Genomic DNA, 23,449 nt, shown 5'->3' on the forward strand with positions numbered 1-23,449 from the left:
GAGTTCCAGAGGTGAGCCATGCCTCTCCGCCTCCTTCCTCCTATCCAAGGACAAGCAAGGGAGGCTTCCTGCAGCTGGCCCTGGGCTGGGAGATTTCTGGACATCCTCTTTTCTTCCACCCTCCTGTCAGGGTGCTGGAGGTGGAGCCACCATCCACCTTCTGAGTCCCTGGAGGAGATCAGGCCCAGGCAGTGACTTTGGCCAAGCCCTGCAGGAAGGGGCCTTCTGGCTGAGTTAGGGAGACCTTCTTTCTAGCTGGCTTGTGAAGTGCCTTGTCACCTCAAAATTTTAGGGCCCCCCATTTTTTCCTCAGATAAATCTTCTCCTTTCCTTCCTGCCTGTCTTGACAGACAGAGCTTTGCATCTGGGATGCGCAAGGGTCACCTTCTTCTTCTTCTTCTTCTTCTTCTTCTTCTTCTTCTTCTTCCTCTTCCTCTTCCTCTTCCTCTTCCTCTTCCTCTTCCCACCCCTCTTGCAGTGTCTGCCTTCAGCCTGTTCCCCCGGCCAGGCAGGCCGCCCCTTTAAATAGCAGGAGCAAGGGAAAGGGGGAAACTGCCCCAGTGGCTGCATTTATTTCATTTGTGACTCTTCCCACAAGGCACCCTGAAGCAACTGACGGTGTGTCAACGTATATAATCGCAGTTATGAATACAGAAACAGCTTGAAACAACAGGAGCACCTACACAAAGCTGGTTAAAGTCCAAGGTGGACACCAGCTGGGATAAAGATTTGGGAAGGTTGTTGGAAAAGACCATAGCAAAGGCCCCTGATATACAGTGGGAGGGAGTTCCAAAGGGCAGGGGCCACCACTGATTTCCACGTTGTGAGGAGTGGGCCTCTTGGGTAGGACAGAGCCTGCAGGGTCTTTGTCCTGAAGAACGCAGCGAAGGGTTGGGGTCTGTAGGGGAGGAGACTTCCCACCAGGGTTGTTTCTCCTGGGTTAGCACTGGCCAGGTGGGAAGATTGAGGAGCACACCGCCTGCCATCAGGAGGGGGCTAAGGTGCCTTTGGGACAGGCAGGTGTGCGAGGGGGTCTGCGTGAGGAAGGTGAGTGCCAGCTCCCAGCCGGAAGCTTCAGGGATTTCCCCCAGCCTCCTCTGTGCCTTGCCCCGGGGAGGGCAGGCCCATCCCAGGGCCAGGTGAGACCCCTGCCTCCCTTTCCTGCCTCCTGCCCTCCGGCCTCTCCGGCCTCTCCTGCCTCAAGCGATTCTCCTGTTCCCTCTCTTAATTGCCGGCCACATGACAGAAACGTCCGGCTGGCTGCCGTCCGGTTTGGCCACACCTGATGAAAGCTCTAAGTGCCCCAATTTCCACTTGGTGAGGAACTTCAGGTAACTAGGACAAAGGATGCAAATGCATGCAAAAATGATTTGCATAACTTCCCTGTGGAAAGCCGTTCCTTCGGCAAAGTCTTCTCTGGGCCCTCCATCACTCCAGGCCTTTCTGCTCCTGGCTGCGCTCTGCTGAGGCCTGTGGCTCCCTCCCCAGGTGGGTGGGGGCTGTCTGAGTCCCCCACAGCACCCGACAGGCTCTGCGCACCTAGTGCCTTCCACCTGAGGCCATCTTGGCTTGCCTCTGCCGTCCCCCTTCCTTGTTCTGGGGTCCTCCCCTTCTGCCCCTCCCCCCATCCTTTTGCTGGTGGGGGTGACCCCTTGCCCCTGAGGAGTGGGCCGTGTGCCTGTGCTTCCGCTGCGGTGGAGAGGGAGGGGTGAGGCTGGCGGCGGCTGCCCGTCAGAGTCCTCAGCCTCCTTCCAGGTTGCAATGCTAATAACTGGCTCCCTGGACAGCCCCTCCGGGGAGCTGGCGGTTTGCTGTTTCGCATCTGTCCTCATTGATCGCTATAGATCCCGTCTGGACTGCTTCATCCCCTCTTAAGATGCCTACAGGGCAATCTATACTTTAATCGTTACAGGTAATTATGTCAGTTTAGAAGGAGCCGGATAATTTGTGTAACTTGGCTTGAAGGCCCGCCCCACGGGAGCCCCAGTTGGTTGAGACCGGGACGAGACAGGCCACCCACCACGTCCCCTGACTGCCTCTCCCTTGCGCTGCCCAGCCCTCTGCAGAGAGGTCGGATCCTGCCTTTGGCTGAATTGGGCCATTCGCCCGTTGCTGAGGACTCTCCGTGGCTCTTTGGGATCTCAGACGGAGGCCCCTTTCTCAGCCTCCGTAGCTCAGGGGCGGCTGGGCTTTGGCTGGGAGATCTCCTGCGAGTTGGGCAGGTCCCCTGCCGCTGAGCCAAGGCAGGAGTGCCAGGCTGGTCTGAAACATTTAGCTCCTGGCTAACAGCTGCATTTTGTTGGCAGACGTTGCATGCCGGTCACTTCCAATTGAGCCGGATAATTCAGAGCGCTTCATGTTTACCTTGGAGGAGAGAAGGTGGAGGGGAGAATGGATTGTGCTCTGGAAATATTTGAAGGGCTTTGGGCTTGCCCTTTGTTGCCCAGACAGAGCGGGGGGTGCGGGAAGAGGGGTTTCCTTTGGCTGCCGGATGTTTCCCAATAAGCCATGGGATGGCGGAACAGGGCGCTGTCCCTCTCCTTGGCTGGGAGGCATTGAGGCGTCTCTTCTGGCCATCCCTCGTAGCCGAGTAAGATTGCCTTCCATAAACACAGTTTGAACAATGAGTCCTTAAGTGACTGTGGAGGCCAGTTCTGGATCCACACGGCCTTCCACAGTGGGGACATTGGTTTCCGGGTGGGAGTTGATCACAGTGTGGATTTGCCAAGCGTGCCTTCTTAGCACGTTTCTCCCTTGTGTCCTGAGTTCGAGTGTCTTCAAAGCCCAGGACACCTTTGGCAAAGGCTGTTCTCCAACTGGAGCACTCGCAGGCCAGTGATTCCCAGTTGCTGGTGTTCATCTACATTTTTAAAAGATTTGCCTTGAGAGAGTCTTTGAACCTCCTTTGTTGACCACCAGCATTACGCTTTCCATTTTTAAGTTTGGAATAGAGGAGTTCTTTGGAAGACGATCATCCGGCATCCGCCCAACATGACCAGTCCAGCGAAGTTGATGTTGAAGAATCATTGCTTCAACACTGGTGATCTTTGCTTCTTCCAGTACACTGGTATTAGTTTGCCTGTCTTCCCAAGTGATGTGTAGAAATTTTTGGAGACCTCGTTGGTGAAATCTTTCAAGGAGTTGGAGAGGCATTGAAGCAGAGGCTGGTCGGTCATTCGCCTGGGGCGGGGGTAGGGCTTGCATTGCATTCGCTGCCTGGGGTGTGGGTGGGAAGAGATTGCTTTCAAGGTCCCTCCCACCTCCATGATTCTGGACACCCTGCTTCGGGTGGGCCCTGAAGCTGTTTGCCAGCATTCTGGGGAGACGTCGCCACTCTGGGATCAGGGAGACTGGCCGAGGTCGGTTGCTGGAAGCCCCTGCCTGGCATGCATGCGGGTGCATTCAGATGTCTGACTCCGACACGTGGAGGGTTTTGCCCCCCCCCCAGGTTGAGCCCAAAGGTGCTCTCAGAATCCGCAGCCTTTCTAGTTGAGGAAGAGAGGAAGCCTGACATGAGAGTCTTTCACAGGAGCAGAGAATCTCCAGGAGGAATGAATGAAACTATTTAAAGCATGAAAGGAAGCTAGCAATTAGGAGGGTAACGAAAGATCAGGACTTTTACCAATCCTGGCAAGAAAGAAAAGTCGGTAAAATTCCCCGGGAAGCGTGTGTGTTGATGTGGCAGGCTCCGTCTCTTGGGGGGGGGGGGAGTCCTGGTTCTCCATCTCTGGCCGATGACGGGGACAGGGCCTGCCGTCCGGTTTCCTTCTTGGGATGGCAATCAAAGCAGCCCAGCTCCTCAACTCTCTAATCTTACTTAACAGGCTGCGCTAAATCAAGAAATCCATTTTAGAGCAGCATCACTCGCCAGCAAAATGATCCTCTTACATTCAGATGCCTAATCTGCGAATAGTAATTATTTCCCCCTGTAAGGCATCTTCCAGCTTCTGAAGGGAGCTCTGCAGAGATGGCTCTTCGCACTTCTTGGGGTCTTGTCGGGGTTCAGAAGGAAGCTTTTCAGAGTCGGGAGGGAGCTGAGTGTGTGTCTGCCACATGTCATCCTACCTTCTGCCTAGCGCTGGAGTCTCACGGTCCCAGCACTCCTAGTGGGATGGGAACTGAGCAAACGGGTCGTTTCTATGTTGAGAGGCTGTGGCGGCCAGTAGCCTCCAGTTCTGTGGGGCCATTGTGGGGCTGCTCTTCAAATCATAGAATGGCAGAGTTGGGAGGGACCCTGAGGGTCATCCAGTCTGACCCCCCGCAATGCAGGAATCTCAGCTAGAGCATCCATGAGAGATGGCCAGCCGACCTCTGATTGGAAACCACCTCTCATGGGAGTCTGTTCCGCTGCTGAACAGCTCTTACGTACTGTCAGAAAGTTTTTCCGAATGTATAGGCGGAATCTCCTTTCTTGTAACTTGAAGCCATGGGTTTGAGTCTTCTCCTCCAGAGCAGGAGGAAACAAGCATAGCTATCATATCTCCTCTCAGTCTCCTCTTATCCATGCTAAGCATCCCCAGCTGCCTGCAGCGCGTCACATGAGGCTTAGTTTCCAGGCCCTTGATCATCGCGGTCGCCCTCCTTTGCCCACCTTCCCGTTTGTCAGCATCCTCCTTCAATTGTGGTCCCCAGAACTGGACACAGGACTCCACGTATGGTCTGACCAAGGCAGAAGAGAGTGGTGCCATTCCCATGATTCGAACATTAGACTTCTGTTGATGCAGCCTAGAATAGCGTTAGCTTTTTTTGCTGCTGCATCACGCTGTTAACTCATATTAAGGATCCCTAGATCCTTTTCACATGTACTGCTGGTAAGCCAGACGTCTCCCCACCTATATTTGTGCGTATGGTTCTTCCTGCCTAAGCGAAGAACCTGACATTTGTCCCCATGGAAATTCATTTTGTTAGCTTGCGTCCAGTTCTCCAGTCTGTCCTGGTCAAAGACAAAGGCTCTGAAATTGCATCTACAAGCTCCTTGGATGCAGCTCACCAGGCCCTGGAGATCTGAATTCATTTAAAGTAGTTAGGTGCTCCCTTACCACCTCTTTTCCTGTCTTGGGCTGCAGCTCCCTCCTACACAATTTATTCTGTTATCACCAGGTTAGGCATTACTTTCCTTTGGGGGGAAGACAGAGGCAAAGTAGGGCTTGAGCAGTTCCGCCTTCTCTCCGTCACCCAATAGCATTTCTCCGTCTTCCCCACACAGAGGACCACTTGCTTGTTCTTCCACTAACTTAGGAACCTCTCATGGCAGCCTGACTTTCCCCCTGCAACTGTTAGCAACTCGTGTATACTCCTCCTTTGTGATTTCCCCATTCTTCCCTTTCTTATACAAGCCCTTCTTAACTCTCAGCTCATCTGCAAGCCCGTTACGCTGCCACACCGGTTTCCTTAGATGCCTCCCACTTTTCTTTCTTGTTGGTGTTGTCGTCATTTGGGCCTTCAATATTCTCCTTTTAGAATCTCCCATCCTTCTTGGACTCCCTTCTCTCTGAGTATTTCTGACCCTGGGATCTCACCCAGGAGCTCCTTCAGCTTTTTGAAACTGGCCTTCTTTCAAGTCCGGAGTGTGGGTCTGACTACACTCAGCTTTCCCTTGCCTCTGTATCCTGAAACTCACTTCCTCCCCCGTTTTCTGGGACTTCCACTTTGTCGGTCAGTTCCTCCCTGTTGGTGAGGACCAGCTCCAAGATAGAAGATCTCCCTGTTGGTTCTCCCACCTTCTGGGAAATGAAATTGTCTTTGATGCAATGAGGAATCCTGTTCATCCTGCTGCTGCCTCCACCCCCTGGAAGTGAGCGGGGACGGCGGAGGCCCCCTCTCCTTCGCCCTCGGGACCCTTGCAGGACCCCTCTTGGTGGTGGTGTCCTGATGGTGAGCTGGTGGTCTGCGGTGGGCAGTGGGGGGTGGAGACACGGCTCTCCTGTGCACTGTGCGATTCTTGCCTTGCACGGGGTTGGACTAGATGACTCTTGGGGTCCCAATTCTGCCATTCTCTGGACAGACATGCCCTGGCAAGGGGCTGCTGAGCCAACGAGTCCTCTTGTGGGAGGCCTGGCAAGGGCTTGGGAAATCAGAGGAGGAGGAGGAGGAGGGAATTTGTGGCTGTGGCTGGCAGAGGGACCTTGATGGAGCTTCGCTGATGTGTGAAGATGGGTGTCTTGCAAGGAAGCTGAGCAGCTGAAGGCTATGATTGGGGGGGGGGTGCAGATTGCCGGCAGGGGAGCCAACTTGGATTCCAGCTGAGGAGGAGGAGAGGCCTCTGCCAGGCTCAGCTAAGTGCCTGGAGCCCTCGGAGGAGGAGATGGGTGCCAGGAGAGATCAGGCAGGCGCTGGGGAGATGTGGTGCGTTTGGGTTTTCGAGGGAACATTTGACGAGGTTGCCCATTAGTGGTTAATGGCTGAGGCAGCGGAGCTGAGGGGGGCAGGAATGTGACGGGTGGGGAAGCGATCTGAAAGGAGCCGAGGACAGATGGCATCTCCAGTAACCTGGAAAAGGCTGATGGCACAGGCTGCGCCGGGAGGAAGGATGAGTCCCGGGGGGCCAGAGGTGTCAAAAGCAACCTCAATCCTCCCAAGGATGCCTGGAGCAAGGAGAGGGAGGGAGGAGGAGGCTGTGCCTTGGAAGGGAGGGAGGACCAGCTGCCTCCCAGGCAGAGATTTTCATTTGGGGAGGGGGTGTCCTATCCCACCTCCCAGGGGATGAGCCCCCCTTGGACACAGTGAAGGCATTTCGTGGCGACAGATGAAGCCAGAGGCCAGGAGATTCAGGACAGAGAAAGAGATAAATTAGCTACGCGCCAAATGGCACCTTAATCCTGGGTTGCAGACGCCACAATGGAATGTCTGCATGCCAGAGGGTTGGACTAGATGACTCACGGGGTCTCTTCCAGCACCAAAGTTCTGCGATCGCAACTGCATTGCTTGACTGTTGCTTGCTCATTTGTCCTGGGACGCAGGAAGGAGAGACACAGGAAATGAAAATGGAAACAGACTAAGGCAGAGGTTTTTAAACTGTGGCAGTGAGATCCGTTTGCGTGGCACGTGGAAAGGCTGCTGTACCGTCAGAGATCTCTGCACAGTGGAACCTCGGAAGCTGAACGCCTGCAAACTTGAACATTTTGGCTCCCGAATGATTGAAAACCAGAAGTACCGCATTTTTCGCTTCATAGGACGCACCCTACCATAGCACGCACCTTGTTTTACAGGGGGAAAACAAGAAAAAAATAATTCTCTCCCTCTCTGCGCAGCGACCCTTCAGCGAAGCGGCAGGAGACACAGAGCCCCTTCCATTTCTCCTCCCGCTTTGCTGAAGGGGCGCTGCACAGAGAGGGAAAACTGTGCAGCGCATCTCCAGCGAAGCGAAGCCAGGAGAGCAAGAGGGATCGGTGTGCACCGATCCCTCTTGCTCTCCTGGCTTCAGCGAAAGCAACGCGAAGCCTCCGGAGCGCAGCGGGAGCGTTCCCTCTGCGCTTCGGAGGCTTCGAGTTCCTTTTGCTGAAGCCATGGAGCCTGCATTCGCCCCATAAGACGCACACACATTTCCCCTTAATTTTTGGAGGGGGAAAAGTGCGTCTTATAGAGTGAAAAATACGGCAACTGCCCCTGTTTTTGGGTGATTTTCGGAAGCCGAACATCTGACACAGCTTCCGGAATTGGCTGCAGGATGCTCTTGCAGCCAATTGGAAGCCACACATTTTGGAAGTCAAATGGACTTCTGGAACGGATTCCGTTTGACTTCCAAGCTATGTCTGTACTCAGCCCTCCCTTTCCTTGATGGGCCGATGGAGGACTAAGGGGCCAGGATTCAGGCGCATGAGTCAGTTGTCTCAATGGAGGTGCCAGTCGCCAACCTGGCGCCCAGAACCCTCCACGGAGTCAGGGTTGGACCCGCGCCACTAGCAAAATGCGCCCGGGGAGTTTCGAACACTAAAGGAACTGACTTCTCCATGCGGGGTGGAGTCAGCCTGGGGGAGGCAGAGATGGTCACCGAGGCGACTTTAAAAGAGGAGCCATGGCGGGAGAGGGCTGCCCATGGCTGCTCACCACAGTGGCAGCCACATTTCTGGGTGCCAGCTGCTGGAAGCCACAGGAGAGTTGCGCTTGTGCTCCGATCCTGCTTCCTGCTTGCTCTTGTGCTTCCTGGCTCCCCATGATGGGCATCTGTTTGGCTGGTGCAAGAACAGAAGGCTGGACTAGATGGGCCCCTGGCCTGGTCTTAAGGCCACGGGCTCTTCCTAGGTGCTAATGTTCAACATTCACCACGTTGGACAAGGAGAAGCAGGGTCAAGATGCGGAGATATTCTCCAGAGATACAGACTGTGGGGAGCCCCAAGAAATTAATAAATACAATTTGGACCATACAGTGGTACCTCGGGTTACATACGCTTCAGGTTACAGACTCCACTAACCCAGAAATATTACCTTGGGTTAAGAACTTTGCTTCAGGATGAGAACAGAAATCGTGCTCCGGTGGAGTGGTGGCAGCAGGAGTCCCCATTAGCTAAAGTGGTGCTTCAGGTTAAGAACAGTTTCAGGTTAAGAACAGACCTCTGGAACAAATTAAATACTTAACCCGAGGTACCACTGTAATTTGATCTTTTATTTTTAATTTTTAAATGAAGCATTATGATTGGATATTTAATTGGATGTTTTTTATTGGAAAATCAATAAAAATGATTTGAAAGAAAGAAAGAAAGAAAGAAAGAAAGAAAGAAAGAAAGAAAGAAAGAAAGAGCTAGACAGTATTGCAACAAGTTGTGCCGGAGATTCAGAGGTCTAATGGAAGTTAAGCTAGGTATGCACGAACAGATGATATTTATGAATTCTGACTCCCTTTCTTTATGTAATTGCTGCATGCTGTATGTCATGGTTTGTCGTGTGGCAAATTGTAATGGTTGAAATTGTTATGGCCTTTGGTTAAAACAATAAACTTTTGGTTGACTGGAGAGAGAAAAAACATTCACCACGTTGGCATCGCTGGCGAAGCCCATTTGCCAAGATGCCAGGAGCCCCCCATGGCTGCCTCCTGGGGCCTGGCTGCTTCCTGCAGGGGAGTTGAGGCACACGACCCCCACCCCAAAAAGAAGAGGCTTGGAGGTTCCTCTCTGTGGGGCTGCCTGGCCTTGTGCGGCTCCCGTTTCTGGTGGGAAGGAGAAGCCCCCCCCCCCAGTACAGCCAAATCCGCTCTGTCACCCTGCAAAAGTTTCCTCTACTTCCCACGTTTTTTATTCTGCCACAGGAAGTGACTCCCGTAATTCTACCTCTTAATCTCAGGCAGCCTAGCCTCCTATGTCACTTTGAGTTGATTTGTTATGTTAATTACTTAACAGCTAATGGGCTTTGTAATTAGCTCATGTGTGAAGGGGGGGGGGAATTGCCCACCTGCGTGCCAGCCTTGACAGCCCGAGATGCCACCTCTGTGAGGTGCCTGGGGATTTCATCCAAGGTGGGTGGTATTGGGGAGGGGGGGGGACAACAAAGGCAGAAATAGAACAGGCCAGCCCCCTGGGGGTGGGGGGTGTGTGAGCTTTGGCAGGCCAAGTTCTCCTGTGCCCCACAGCCTTGTTTTTTGAGCAGTGGCCCATTTTACTGATAGGAACCTGCGTTGACCCATAAGTATGGGAGTCATTCAGTTCTAGCCCCCCCCCCCAGTGTCTGGCTCTGTGGCTGTTCCTTCTTGAGAAATCCTGGGGGGGAGGGAGGAGGTTTGGCCCTCTTGGAGCCTCTCTTTGTGTGGGGCAGGCAAAGTGTTCCCAGGAGCCAGGAGAGGGAAATAGGAGGAAAGGGGACTTCTCTCCCCGCCCCACAGTCCTCAATCCCAGCTTGTGCCCCCTTCCCTGCTGCTGTCCATGGGTCTGAGCAGCCCGGGGGGCGTAAAACAGGAGGGCAGAGCACCAGCGAGACTTTCTCCGAACCCCACTGGGTCCCAGCATGTGGGTCCAGCAATCCTGGCCAGGAGGAGTGCCAAGCTGCTCAGATGACAGTGATGAGACAAAAGGTTTGCTGGAAGAGCATCTGTCAGCAAATGGAGCCAGAGAGAGCGAGAGAGAGAGCGAGAGAGCGAGAGAGCGAGAGAGAGAGAGAGAGAGAGAGAGAGAGAGAGAGCTTCAGAGGGAACAGACACAGTCCACCTCCTCCCTGGAAAGGCCTCAAAGGGCAGCTGGGGAGGGGCAGAGCGGCCGGACTGGTAGCCGGCCCCTCTCCAGGACACGCCTTGTGCAGGACTCCAAGAACTCAGAGAACGGTAGGGTTGGAAGGGACCCCTGAGGGTCATCTAGCCCAACCCCCTGCAATGCAGGAATCTCTGCTGAAGTATCCCTGACAGGTGGCCCTCCAACCTCTGCTTAAAAACCTCCAAGGAAGAAGAGTCGGCCACTTCCCGAGGGAGGACCCTTCCACTGCCCCACAGCTCTTCCTGTGAGAAGGTGCTTCCAGATGTTTAGTCAGAGTCTCCTTTCTTGGAACTTGAAGCCATTGGTTCATAAGTACCCACGATCTGCACCAGGCCAGAGACATCTTTGTTCTTCAAACTGGGATGCTTTGGCGGTGGCAGATGTTTTCTACAAGTAGAACATGTGCCCCATCACTGACTTCTTCTTCCTTGCTGACCAGTGAACTTGAGATGTCTCAATTTTCCAAGACTTGATGGAAGCTCACCTTCCTGCAAGCCTGGCTGCTTGAGAGATGAGCGGGAGCTTAGGACTGGGGGGGGGGGGGGGGGAGGCAGCCAAGCTGGGGAGGAGGCCCTGGGGGTTTCTTCCAGCTGAGAAGCATCTTTTCCTGTCGGAGAATCACAGCGCAGGCATCCTGGCCCCATCAGCCAGCTTTCCTCAGTCGCTGGAATTTTCTTTCGCCCCCAAATCATGTGGCTTGCAAGACAAAAATAGCAATGCTTTCTGATTATGAGGGGAGGGTCCCAATATCAGATGATCAACCTTGTTGGCATTAAATGCTGGTTTCCAAAAGGAGAGAAGGGGGGGTCCTACTTTGTTGCAAAGGGATGCTTGGCTCCCTTGCTGCCAAGTGCAGGAACCCCAGAACTGGATTTGAGTTGGGGAGGCCCAGATGTCAACTGCAAAGGCTCAGAAATGGCGTACAAACCGCCTCAAAGCTTTGGGGCACATTTGCAAGGCCTTCAGGTGAGATCCGCTTCCCCTCCTTTGCGTAGCCTCTTCCACCCCCCCTCTCCTTAATGCCTCGGGCACAGGACCCCTTGGAGGGGACTAGCTGCCGGGGAAGCGATTCCTTCCACTTAAATATCAAACACAATATCTCTCCCGGCTCGCCCTCCTTCCGTTGGCTGTCTAGGTGGGTAGAAGTCACCTTCTCCATGGGTGGAGCTTTTCATCCTTTTATCGGTTTGATTAAAGATGAAGAAGAGAGGCGCTGTTCTTCTATTATTATCTGCAGCACTCAGAAAAAGAGGGATAAAAAGGGAACAAGGCGCTTTGGGGGTCTTTTCTTCCTGCTTTGTGCTGCGGGGGTCTCCAGCCTCTCTGGCCCACTCCAATCTCTCCCCCCACCCAAGCCAGGCAGATCTCTGGAGTCCTCTGCTCTCCCCACCTGGGAGTTCCTTTGCAAGGCGGGGTCCCGCCTTTCCACTCCCAGGAAATGGGCAGCGCCTTCCTTACCTCTGGAAGCACGGATATTCTCAGGTAGACAAAGAGATGAAGCGGCCAAGAACCCCTTTCCATATGGGAGATGGAAGCCCCCTTAGGAGATGCCTCCTCTTCTCTGGGCTGCTCTGCAGCGTCTGTGCCCCTTCGCCTCCTCAACCCAGGACACTGTCTCCCTTCTTGTTTGCGTCCATAGAATCACGAGATTGTAGAGTCGGAAAGGGACACCTGGGGGCATCTAGTCCAACCCCCTGCAATGCAGGGATCTCAGCTGAAGCATCCCTGACAGATGGCCATCCAACCTCCGCTTGAAAACCTCCAAGGAAGGGCAGTGGACCACCTTCCACTGCCCAACAGCTCTTACTGCCAGAAAGTTCTTCCTGATATTTAGTCAGGAACTTACGACTTGAAGCCATGGGTTCGAGTCCTGCCCTCCAGAGCAGGAGAAAACAAGCTTGTCCCCTCTTCCGTGTGACTGCGCTTGAGATGTTTGAAGAGGGCTCTCATATCTCCTGTTTTCCAGGCTAAACATACCCAGCTCCTTCGACCACTCCTCAGAAGGCTGGGTGGGCAAGTGGGGTATTTGCCATCTCCCCCTTCTTGCCCCGCTGGGGCCGCCTGCCTTTGCCCAGTGCAGTTGAGGCTGGAGCAAGCCACACTCTGTCCTGGAGCCTGTTTTCAATCCTTTTTTTTTTGGGGGGGGCTGTCCTTGAATGTGGGGAGGCATCAAAGCACATGTCCCAGGAGACCCGTCAGCGGCTGCAAAATGCCTCTGTGGCCGCAGGGCAGCTGTGCATTTTGCAGTCTAAGCTGGGTTCAATCTGCTTCTTGCCCCTGACCCCCTCCCCCCGGGGGGGGGGGGGCTTACGAAGCATAGCCAGTGCTGAAAGTAATAAGTTGGTTTGTGGGTTCACAGTTGCGGCACAATATTATCTCCGTATGGAAAAATAATTGACTGGAGCTGATTGTATAATTAGGCTCTGTCCTTTTTTGTAATATGATGTATGGATTAACTGAATTATTGTTCTCCTTGATTACATGTATAATTGGAATGGGTGCATAATTATGTGCCTGGGTGTGTGTGTATAAATTTAAAGGGGGGAAGAGGCATTCAGGAAAAGTGCAACGCAAGGCAGCGCTACTTAGGAGATAATGCGGATTATGAATGGGCTGTGAGAATAGCAGTCTAATTGTGTTGACAAAGCAATCGGCTGCATTTCAGGGAAGGCGTTCGCCTGCCTTGCTGTTCTAGAGTTGCGCCCCCCCCCCCCAGCTTCCTCCAGCCCACCTCGTTTTCAAAGGAGCACCCTGAATTTCCCAGCCACGGCCGTCTTTTCCCAGCCAGTGCTGTGGGCTGGGAGCTTGTCTGCAGACGGGTGAGAACACACGAAGGCCTGTGAGACGCATGTGCTTAAAAAGGGATGAAAGAGCCTGTCGCCCGTCCCTGAGAGTGACTTTGAAGATCCTCTTATATTCAGGCACTCAACCAGATTCCCCCACCTTTTCATGCCGTGTCATCACTTATGGAGGTGAACTGGCACACTGTGTAGGTCACGGCTGCCTGCGGCCCAAGGGGGCTTGGGGGGGGGTGTCTGCCTCCCCCCTCCGCTGCTTGGCAGGTCTTTATACCAAGGCTGCTTCTGACACCTTCCAGCAAGTTATTCAAAACAACCCAGTAAGACGCCCCCGTGCCCACTCGCGCTCTTTGAGAACAGGGCTTGATATCCCCAGGCACGTTTTGCGACTGGCACGGGTCCAGTTGCTCCCACACGGAGATTTCTGGGTACCAGGTTGGCGCCTGACATTTCCCCTGGCTGGCTCCTCTGGCTTTCTTGAGCCGGGAAGCAGAAGAGCTTATTTGTTGCATCTGTCTCCCAGCTTTTTCTCCAAGGAGTCCATGGTTCACTTGCTCCTTGCTTAATCCGCACAACGACCCTGTGAGGAAGGTTCAGAGGCCGCGACTGACTCCAAGGTCACCCTGTGCGCATCACAACTGAGGGGGATTTGAACCCTAATCTCCCAAGTCCTAGTCCGACACTCTCACCACCCCACCCCACTGGCTCACAGGTTCTGAAAGGTTTTCCTGGAAGCTTGAATTTGTTTGATGTTTTCATGTGTTGTAAACGGTGTTGAGCTTTTTCTTTAAAATATAAAGCAGTCTACAAATGAAATAGGGACGCGGGTGGCACTGTGGTCTAAACCACAGAGCCTAGGACTTGCCGATCAGAAGGTCGGCGGTTCGAATCCCCGCGACGGGGTGCGCTCCCGTTGTTCGGTCCCTGCTCCTGCCAACCCAGCAGTTTGAAAGCACGTCAGAGTGCAAGTAGATAAATAGGTACCACTGCGGTGGGAAGGGAAATGGCGTTTCCGTGCTTCTCTGGTTTGCCTGAAGAGGCTTAGTCATGCTGGCCACATGATCTGGAAGCTGTACACCGGCTCCCTCGGCCAGTAAAGCGAGAAGAGCGCCGCAGCCCTAGAGTCGGCCACGACTGGACCTAATGGTCAGGGGTCCCTTTACCTTTACCTTTAGAAATGAAATGGATGATGATGATGATGATGATGATGATGATGATAATTCCCATTGCAAAAAAGGTGCCTAGACATTCCATTAAGATGACAACCGAAACCTACCTTCAAGGTGCCGTTTGGTGATACACTTATATACCTGAGTTTCTAGCCCTGCTCAAGAACTTAGGAAGAGCCTGTTGAAAGCAGGATCCGATCCCAAGAGCAACTCTCCCGTCCTGCGGTTCCCAGCAACTGGTATTCAGGAGCTTGTCTGCCTCCCTCTGTGCCTGGCATCTTCCTGGGCAGAGGGCTTCTCCAGCCAGCTCAGCTTCCAGGTGCCTTGCTCAGAGCTGGGCCCCCTGCCCTCCTTGCTTTGGGCCTATCATGGCAGCCCCCTTCAGGGAATTTTTGTGTGTGTGATGTCGTATTGCGCTTTTACTGTATTTTGGTTGGGAGCTGCCCAGAGTGGCTGGAGGAACCCAGTCAGATGGGCGGCATATTAATAATATTAATAAACGCGGTGTTCGTGTGGGTGTGTGTGGGTGTGTGGGTGTGGGTGTGTGCGCGCACCCCTTCCGTGTCCGTTGAGCTACTCGCCAACATCACCATCGAGTTGGTGCTCCTTGGCCAGTGCAGGGCACTGCAGCCTTTTCTTTGTTGGTTCCTCGCTGAGGGCTAGCTGCTTGGGGGAGATTTGGCGCTGTTGGAATGGCTTTTGGGGGGAGGGAGAGGAAGAGGGAGTGCCGCCCTTCCCCTCCCCTTCTGGGTAAAAGTTGCCGTAGCAACTTTTGGTGCCGAAAGCAGCTTACAGGCAGCGTGACATAATAGCCCAGCGTTGGATCGCGGCGGAGTTTAGTTAGCCTCCTTGCTGTTATATTGATTTTTAATGTTTATTTGCAAAACCTCCAAACACATGTCCAGGTTCTTGAACAGCTTCCCAGAAAGCTGCCTCGCAGTGTGCTGCCCCCCAATATGAAATACCATTTTTGCCGGCCGGCCGCGCAGCATTTAATGGCGGCTGACAGGGACATGTTTAAGGGCAATCTGTATCGGGCACTTAAACGTTTCTATTATGTCTCTCCTGGCGCAGATCATTGAATTTTGCCGTGTTCTCGGGGCTACAAAAGGCTGGCTTTTGAGAAGCCTCCGGAAAGGCTCTGGCGTCCCTGGACCTGACTCTTTATTGCCCTTTGCCTGCCTTTCAGGCAGCGACCCCTTAATTGGCCTTTGCAAGCTCACTCGGCGGGACTCTTAGGAGATAAATACGAGAGCCAAAACCGAGGAGGATTAGGGGGAGGGACCCTGGAAGTGCCAGGCAAGGCGGCCCTTTGCCAGCCCTTGTGCATTCCCGTCTCCGTTGTGTTGCCACCTTTCCTCAAAGGGGAGTCGTTCCATCCCGATAGTGTGGCCGTCCTCTGACTTCCAGGGGTCCAGGTCACAGTTTGCGGAGCCCCAGTCTCCCCCCAGCTCCCTCCAAGCAAGCCGGACCCCTTTCCACAAGAGGCTTCTCTCCCCAAGGCAGAGCGAGCTCTTCAAGGGCGGCTGGTGCTGAAGCAACAGCCTGGGCTCAGCGCGGAGCTGTCCGTGGTTCTGCTGACTCTGCAGGCCTGGCCCAGACGGAGCCTGGGGATGCTGAGCCGAACAGGCAGCCGCACAGCCCCCTTCCAATACTCGAAGGGCCTTCCTGTCGAAGGTGGAGCAGGCTTGTCTCCTGCTGCTCCAGAGGGGAGAACCCCAACCAATGGATCAAGAGGACCCGAAAGGAGATTCCGACCAGACCTTAGGAGAAATGTACTGGCAGGAAGAACTGTCTGCCTGTGGGGCGGAAGGTGGTGGACTCTCCTTCCCTGGAAGGTTTTCAGCAGAGGCTGGACGGCCACCTGTCAGGGATGCTTTAGTTGAGATTCCTGCATTGCAGGGGTGGACTAGAGAACCCCTGGGGGTCCCTTCCAGCTCTACAATTCTGTGATTCTATAGGGATGTCTCCGCTAGGGCTAGTTACAGTGTAGGGAGCCGTGTTGGTCTGCCGTAGTCGAAACAAAATAAAAAAAATTCCTTCCAGGAGCACCTTAGAGACCAGCTAAGTTTGTTCTTGGTATGAGCTTCCGTGTGCATGCAAGAAGTGTGCCTGCACACGGAAGCTCATACCAATAACAAACTTAGTCTCTAAGGTGCTACTGGAAGGAATTTATTTTTATTTTGTTTCGCTAGGGCTGGGCAATATATCAGTATTGTGATACATCCTCCGAAACTGGATTGAAGTCCATATCGTGATATCAGTTTCATAATTTTTTGACCTGGCAACATACTGCAAATTGTGTGTGTGTGTGTGTGTGTGTGTGTGTGTGTGTGTGTGTGTGTGTGCTATGCAAAAATCACAATGTGGGGGAAACCGTGAAGCCAGCCGGTGCTCCATAGCTCCATCCTTAATTCAGACATTGAGATATATCAATCTATTGCGATGTTTAGCTGGGTGATAGAACGCAATGTTGGAAACCTGCGGGGGGGGGCTGGGCCAGGGGAGGCGCAGGGTGGTCTGGCCAGGTTCTCTGGCGCTCTGCTTCTTCCCCAGAGTCTGCCTGGGGGTGGAGGTTGCTGTTGCTTCTGAGTCAGGCGCTGGCTTTGGGGGAAAGGAGCCCTTTCCGCTCCTCAGGGCAAAAGCCAGATCTGTGCTGCCGCCTCCAGGGAAGGGGGAATTTAGTTGATTTTTAAGTATGTCCTGCAACATCTCCTGTATTGGGGGATGAGATATGTGCTGTTTGCTGAGATTTAAGCCTTGGGCTCTCTGACTCGCGAGCCCAGGAGACGCTTCCAGGGGCGAAGCCGGGTTGCCTTGCGACGACATAACTCAGATCTGTGGTGTATTTATGGCTGGCTTTCTTCGGCGCAAGCTCTGATGTCCGGCTGTAAATTATTCTGGCACCAGCTAAATAATAGAAGTGCTTCCATCCTCCAGGCCCCTTTCCCCTCCCAGCCTGTCCTGATGGCAGAGGAGCAGGAGGAGGGGAGAGGCCCCCCCTTGCTGAATGCACCCCCCCACTCCCTGAGCAGCCCTTTCTGAGGTGCAAGACTTTCCCTCTGACCCGACTGGGGATCCACATCACTTGAATGCGCGAGGGGACATTTCTTAGATCATTGCTAGAAAGCTTGGCTCTGGCTTGGCAGCGTCTTCTGCCCAGCTGACCTGGATCCAGGTCCAGAAGGCACCGGCGGGCACCCCAGGGAGGGCATTCTGCAGGGCTGCTGGCATCCTTGGCTGCTGCTGCCATTGCCCCCCCCCCCAATACTTTGGGAAGCCAGAGCATCTCCAAATGAAGGCCCTCCCTGCCTTTCTGCCTGCCTGCTTGCAGAGGTCTGGAAGGGGCCAGGAGGGATGAAAGGAGCCTTCTCTGCAGTAATGCTAATTATTTTTCTCCTCCTCGGGTTCGTTTGTTCGTTGGAGCTGCACATTAAGTGTCTGCCTTGAAGCAAATGGGGCACGGGCTCCGTATCGGCAGAGCCAAGCCTCTCCACAACAAAAGCCTCTGCAGCCCCCCTCTCCTCCCCGTGGGGCGTCCAGGAGGCAGCCTCAAGGTCTCACCCGCCAGGCAGCTTTCTACAGCAGCCTCTGCGTCCCCTCCTGGCTTTGCAGAGGGCGGCTGTGGGGCTCTTGCTTTCCTCCCTTCCACCCCACATGCCACTAGGGGAGGTCAGGAGGCAAGCTGCAATCTAGGCTGCTAATTTAGGTTAGAGATGGCAGGACTTCCTAGGCTGCTGGCCAGCAAGGAACAGAGCAGCAGAGGAAGCTTTGCTTTGACTTTCATGCTCTGGTTGGGGGGGGGACATGGCTGCCCCCCTTGGGGTGGGAGGCGCCAGGAACCCTGGGGGAGAGCATCCTTGGCTCTCAGGACTCAGAAGGGAGAGGCACAGGCAGGCAGTCATGTCATGGGAGGGGAGGTTTGAGAATCCTAGAACAGAACTGTGGAATTGGAAGGGATCTTGTCCAGGGGTCGGCAAGGCTTACCTCGCCTGGGCCGGTTCACTCCTGCGGAGACCCCTCCAGGGGCCGGATTGCACACCCACCCACAATTTCTGGCGTCTGCGCAGATGCGATTTCCAGCACTACAGAAGCAAGTCCCTGCATGCTGCACAAAACCGGCGCGGTGCAGCGCGCAGGGACTCATCAACCGGGTGGCTTGGTTCGGGAGCGTCTCATGGGCCGGATAAACAACCCCTGTGGGCCGCCTGTGGCCCATGGGCCTTAGGTTGCCGACCCCTGATCTAGTCCAACCCCCTGCCCTGCAGCCTGGGTCTCGAGGACAGATCCTGCGCAGCCTCCTTGCCTGCTCCTCCCTCCGGTCGAGTTTCATGCACACACAAGCAGAGACATGCACATGGCCTTTGGTTTGGCTGGTCTGGGATTGGCTTGTGGGGTCTTCTTGGCCAGCTCAGGACTTCCGACCTGTCTTCTGTGGGGTGGGAGAGAAGAAGGCAAGGAGAAATGCAGCCCCCCTTGCACCGGCCTCCTTCTCTAGCCAGCCCCCCTCCATCCCTTGATGGTACCTTCAGAGGAGTGAAGATGGTGCCCAGAGCTGACCCCTCCCTTCTGGGAGTCTGGGGGCCCTTGGGGAGAGACCTTTGGGTGCAGCATCAGCTGCTGTGCTTAGGGGGAGCAGAAGGAGGCTGCTGCTGCTGGGGGGGGGGGTACGGTTTGCTTCCAAGGCAAAGCCTCCTTTAATTGTGACATTTCATTTATGGCCTCCACCCCCCTCCTCCGTCCCGAGGGAGGCCCAAAGTGGCAAATGGCCAACAACTCAATTAACACAAATATCGGAATCATCTCCGTGGCGAAACGAGTCTCGCGTCGGCGATGCCTCCAGGTCAGGACAATAATGATAAGACAACAAGTCCATGGAGCCCTCCTGGCCTCCACGTCCCCACTCATTTGCTGCCCCACAATCAGCCGGCGGCGTCTGGAGCCCTTCCTCTCTCCCAGGGGGGCCTTGGCTAAGGACTCTTTGTCCTGCAGAGGGAAAAGGGGACTGTGCTCAAAATTGGGGGCGCTTGTTAGCTTGGGGGGCTTTGGCCCCTGCAGTCTGGTGTCTCTTGCCCCAAACGTTGGCCGATCTGGGGAGTGGGGGGCTAGGGGGACCTTTGGGCTGGAGCTCCCCAACCAGCTGCTTGGAGCAGGCACAGGCAAACTCGACCCTCATCGGGGGGTGGGGGGATGAACGAATTCCTATGCCCCACAAATAACCCAGAGATGTATTTTAAATAAAAGGACACATTCTACTGATGTACAAACATGCTGATTCCTGGACCATTTGCAGGCCTGATTTAGAAGGCGATTGGACCGGATCCAGCCCCCGGGCCTTAGCTTGCCTACCCATGTCCTAGTCCAGCCGCCTGCAATGCAGGAATATGCTGCTGTCCCGTAAGGGGATTGGACCCGCAACCTTGGTGTTATCAGAACCAGGCTCTAGCCAAGTGAGCTGTCCAGGCAGTCCTTCCCCCTGATCTGCGCTTCTCCAGCGTTCCTGCTGACCCGCTTTCTGGGAGGCTGAGAATAGGAGCTGCCTGGTGTGTGCCCCCCCCCAGCAGCCTAAAGGGGGCGAGCGGGCACCGTGGGGGTTGGTTAGGAGCCAGGCTGAGCGGTGTTTGCATAGCTAATGGACTTGCTAAGCTTGGATTTAAGTGAGGGTTAATTTGCAGCACCTTGAGCTCTGCGCTCCTGCTACCTGGGAAGCCGCTCTGTCACACACGCATATATGTAATAATTTATTGCCCTGTTTGCCCGCAGCCTCTTCCCCCGCGGAGGAGGCAGGGAGGAGGGTCCTGCGCTGGCAACTCTGCAGACCTTTGCATTACTTGGAGGAGGACAGGAGCATTTATAATAAATAAAGGTTAGGCAATGCCGGGAGGCTGCGAAGGAGAGCGGAGCAAACTCCCAAGTATCTGTACGGGGAGGGGGGTGGCGTTTCCCAAATGCTGGGCGCGGATTGTGGCCTGGTTCTTTCCCTCACGCTCCAACCCCCTCCCCAGCCTCGCTTTAGCCAGGCAGCCTCTGAGGGCATGTTTGGCAAAGGTCTTTGTTGCCCAAGGAGGTTTTTCCTGTCCGTGGATTCTTTTGCACGGAGGGAGAGCGCAGTTGGTAGAGCGTGAGATTCTTCATCTCAAGGTTGTGGGTTTGAATCTTGCGTTGGGCAAAAGATTCCTGCATTGCAGGGGGTTGGCCTAGATGACCCCAGTGGTCCCGATTCTATGACTGGTAGTGCCACCAGCCCAGAAGGAGGTTTTCTCCCAGGTGTGTGCCCTCCCTGGGGCTGCTTGTGGGCACCTGTTCCAATCAGCCGGCAGCTCTTGGTGCCAGCTTTGTGTGGGGCATTTCTGGGTGGAGATGTCGATCTGCAGGCTGGATGTGTGGCCCTTCCAGATCTCGCCCGTGGCCCCCAGAAGGGAGGGCTTTCTCCCCCCTCCCTGGCTGAGTGCTTGAGTGAAAGGTTTCCTGCCCAGAGCTTGAGGGAGTTTCCCGGCTCAGCTGACAGTTGCTGTTGGATTTGAGTAGCTTCTGCTCAAAAGGCTTTATTTGCTTTCTTATTTACTCATTCCGTTTCTATCTAGCCCTGCCTCCCCAAGGAGCCCAGGGCAGCAAACAAGCGCCGAGGAAGCGGCTTAGAAACAATTCCAAAACAGACACAGCCGGGGAAAGGTCTCTCCTTAAACGCCTCCTTGGGAGGGGAAGGTCTTCAGCGGCCGCCAAAAGGAGCAGAGTCTGCGCCTGCCTCATATTCAAGGGGGGAATCCTAAAAGGGCAGAGGAGCCGCCACACGCCAGCCCAAGAGCTGAGTTGGGTGGCACAGGTCTCCCAGTAAGAGAGTCTCTGCAGGACGTCCTCCCTTGCAGAGCTCTGTGTTCGATTGGGCAGAGAGAAGGGGCGATCGAGCATCTTTCGGGTCTCCTGGTCCCAAGCCGCCTGGGCTTTTTGCACACCAAAAATGAGCAGCTTCAACTTTCCCTGCTCTCCAGCGGGCAGCCAGTGCAGTTTTTCCAGCGGCAAGTTGAAATGCTGGCGAGATCCTGCCCTAGCGAGCAGCTGGGTGATTTGCACCAGGGCAGCCCTGCCTAGAGCACGTTGCGGTGTTCAAGCCCAGAAGTTGCCTGCGCATGGATGACGGGGGTGGGGGAGAGGGAGGAGGCTGGTCCAGAAACATATAATCCCTGTCCGGATGACGCCTTGCCCCCAATCTCCCCATAACCTCTCCCAGGGGCTTCGTAGAGATGCCAAGCAGCATTTGGGGCAAGATGGTGCCCTTCTGCTTTGGTGCCATTCCCAGGCCTGTGCCCAGATTGAAAGAGGCTTCCTCCACTCTGCTGCGTCCAGCCTGGTTCTGCGCCAGACGTTGCCACGGCCAGCGGCTGCCCCCGACTCCGGCCTTTGAGCCAAGGCTGTGCCCTGGAGCTTCCCCTCGGCAGCTGTCAGAGACATTCAGCCGTGATGGGCTGGCTGGCGGCTCCAATGGGCTCCGGGTGGGAGAAGCGACCTGCTTTTCCAGGGATGCCTCGGTGTCTGTGCTGGCATGTGCCAGGAGAAGTGCGCGCGTGTGTGGGGGGGGTGTCACAGCAAAGCAGCTTGCCTTGGAGGCAGGGGCCGGAGAGGGGGGCAGGCAGTGGCGAACCAGGTGGTGACCTCCGTGTTAAAGCCCCTGCACTGGGTGCCCATCTGCTCCCCAGCCAGGTTTAGGGGCCTTGCCTTAATTTACAAAGCCCTGACAGCTTGCACCCCCCCCTTATATCCCGGCTCAGTCACTCAGATCACCTGCAGGAACGTCGCTGGTCGTTCCCCAAGTTGGTGAGGCTCCCTTGACAAGGACAAGGAGCTAAGCCTTTAATGTCATTGGCCTTGTCCTGTGGAACTCCCTCCCACTGGAGATCCAGCAGGTGCCAACTTCTAAATGCCAGATGAGAACTCCTATTCTGCCAGAATAGGCAGGCAGTGGGGAACTCATCTTTCCACAATGACTAACTGATGTCTGTTTTTAACTTTTTGGTAGTTGTTTAATATACAATCGTATACTGCTTTGATTTTTCTTTTTAATGATTTCACGGTCCCCAATTATTTTTTTACAAATGAAATGACCAGGGGACTGGGCTGGTTCTCTTCTTGAAGTGACCTGAAGACAAGAAATTCAAGAAAGAATGGGGAAAGTTTATAATTTATTAAGCAGATGAAAACATTAGCAGGCTTTTAATTTCACCAAATGCTGTGGGCAGTATGGAGGCATATGAAGTACAGATGATGAAATAATACGCAGTTGGAAAAGTTGACAGTAGGAGCCATGGAGGGGATGGGAGGGATATGTATTTGGTATTGTAACTAATTTACATCTGTAAAATCAAATAAAAAAGGATTTCAAAATAAGGGAGACATGTCCCGTTTGAGCCGTGAACTCCTGCTGCTCCCATCGCCGCCCCTCCTGGGGACTCTGCCACTGCCCTGACTTCTGTTTCCCGCACCCCCAATATATTTTTATTATTTTCTTTACATATTATTTCTTACCATACTTTCTTCAACTCATAAACTTTTTTGCTCTGCCGAGCTCGTGGCTTCCCTCCCTCCCTTGTTGGTCTCCTTTATCAAGTCCATTGCATATTTTATCATTTCCCACCCTATCTATTTTGCATTGTAGGAGTTACTTCAGTTCTGCTACTGTTTTTAAGTTTTTACAACTGTCCTTCAAATATTCAGCAAATTTACTCCAATTGTCCTTAAATCTCTGGTCGTCCTGATCCTGAATCCTTCCGGTCAGTTTGGCATAGTCTGTCATTTTCGACTGCCCCTCCGCAATTTAGGAACATCTTGTGATTTCCAATTTTGGGCCCGCAAAGTCCTTGCCACAGCTGTGGCACACATGAATAACTTTTGATCTTTTATCTCAATCTCCTTAATCACTGCCCTGACTGCTGTTGCTTTTCCTCCGCAGGACAAGAACCGGAAACTGCGCCCCCTCTATGACATTCCCTACATGTTTGAGGCCCGGGAGTTTCTGCGCAAGAAGCTGATTGGGAAGAAGGTAAGCCCGGAAGGGGGCTGGGGCAGGTGGGCTGGCGGGGGCCGGGGCAGAGCCCCTGAAGAACGGCTGGGCGCCAGGGCCCTGAAATCTTTATATATTTTTTAATATATAATTTTTATTATTTTCAACATACCAATTATTATACATTCCACAGAACTTCACATTTTATACAATCTTTTTGGACTTCCATCAGCACCTCTGATGATCCACCATTTCTATCATTTCTTCTGCATTTCTTAAATTCCTATTGCCTTTAATTATCTTAACTCACAA

General features: G+C 54.0%; 1 protein-coding gene across 1 annotated transcript in view; it reads left to right on the plus strand.

Annotated features, from left to right (window-relative positions):
- Nucleotides 1-23,449, plus strand: part of SND1 (staphylococcal nuclease and tudor domain containing 1) — a 222,995-nt gene that overhangs the window by 60,951 nt on the left and 138,595 nt on the right. Inside the window, exon 11 of the mRNA XM_083461073.1 lies at nucleotides 23,087-23,176. Coding sequence (XP_083317199.1) covers nucleotides 23,087-23,176 — 90 coding nt within the window. The remainder of the gene's footprint in view (nucleotides 1-23,086; nucleotides 23,177-23,449) is intronic.

Source organism: Podarcis liolepis, assembly GCF_965112155.1.
Source record: "Podarcis liolepis genome assembly, chromosome: 10".
Lineage (NCBI taxonomy): Eukaryota > Metazoa > Chordata > Lepidosauria > Squamata > Lacertidae > Podarcis > Podarcis liolepis.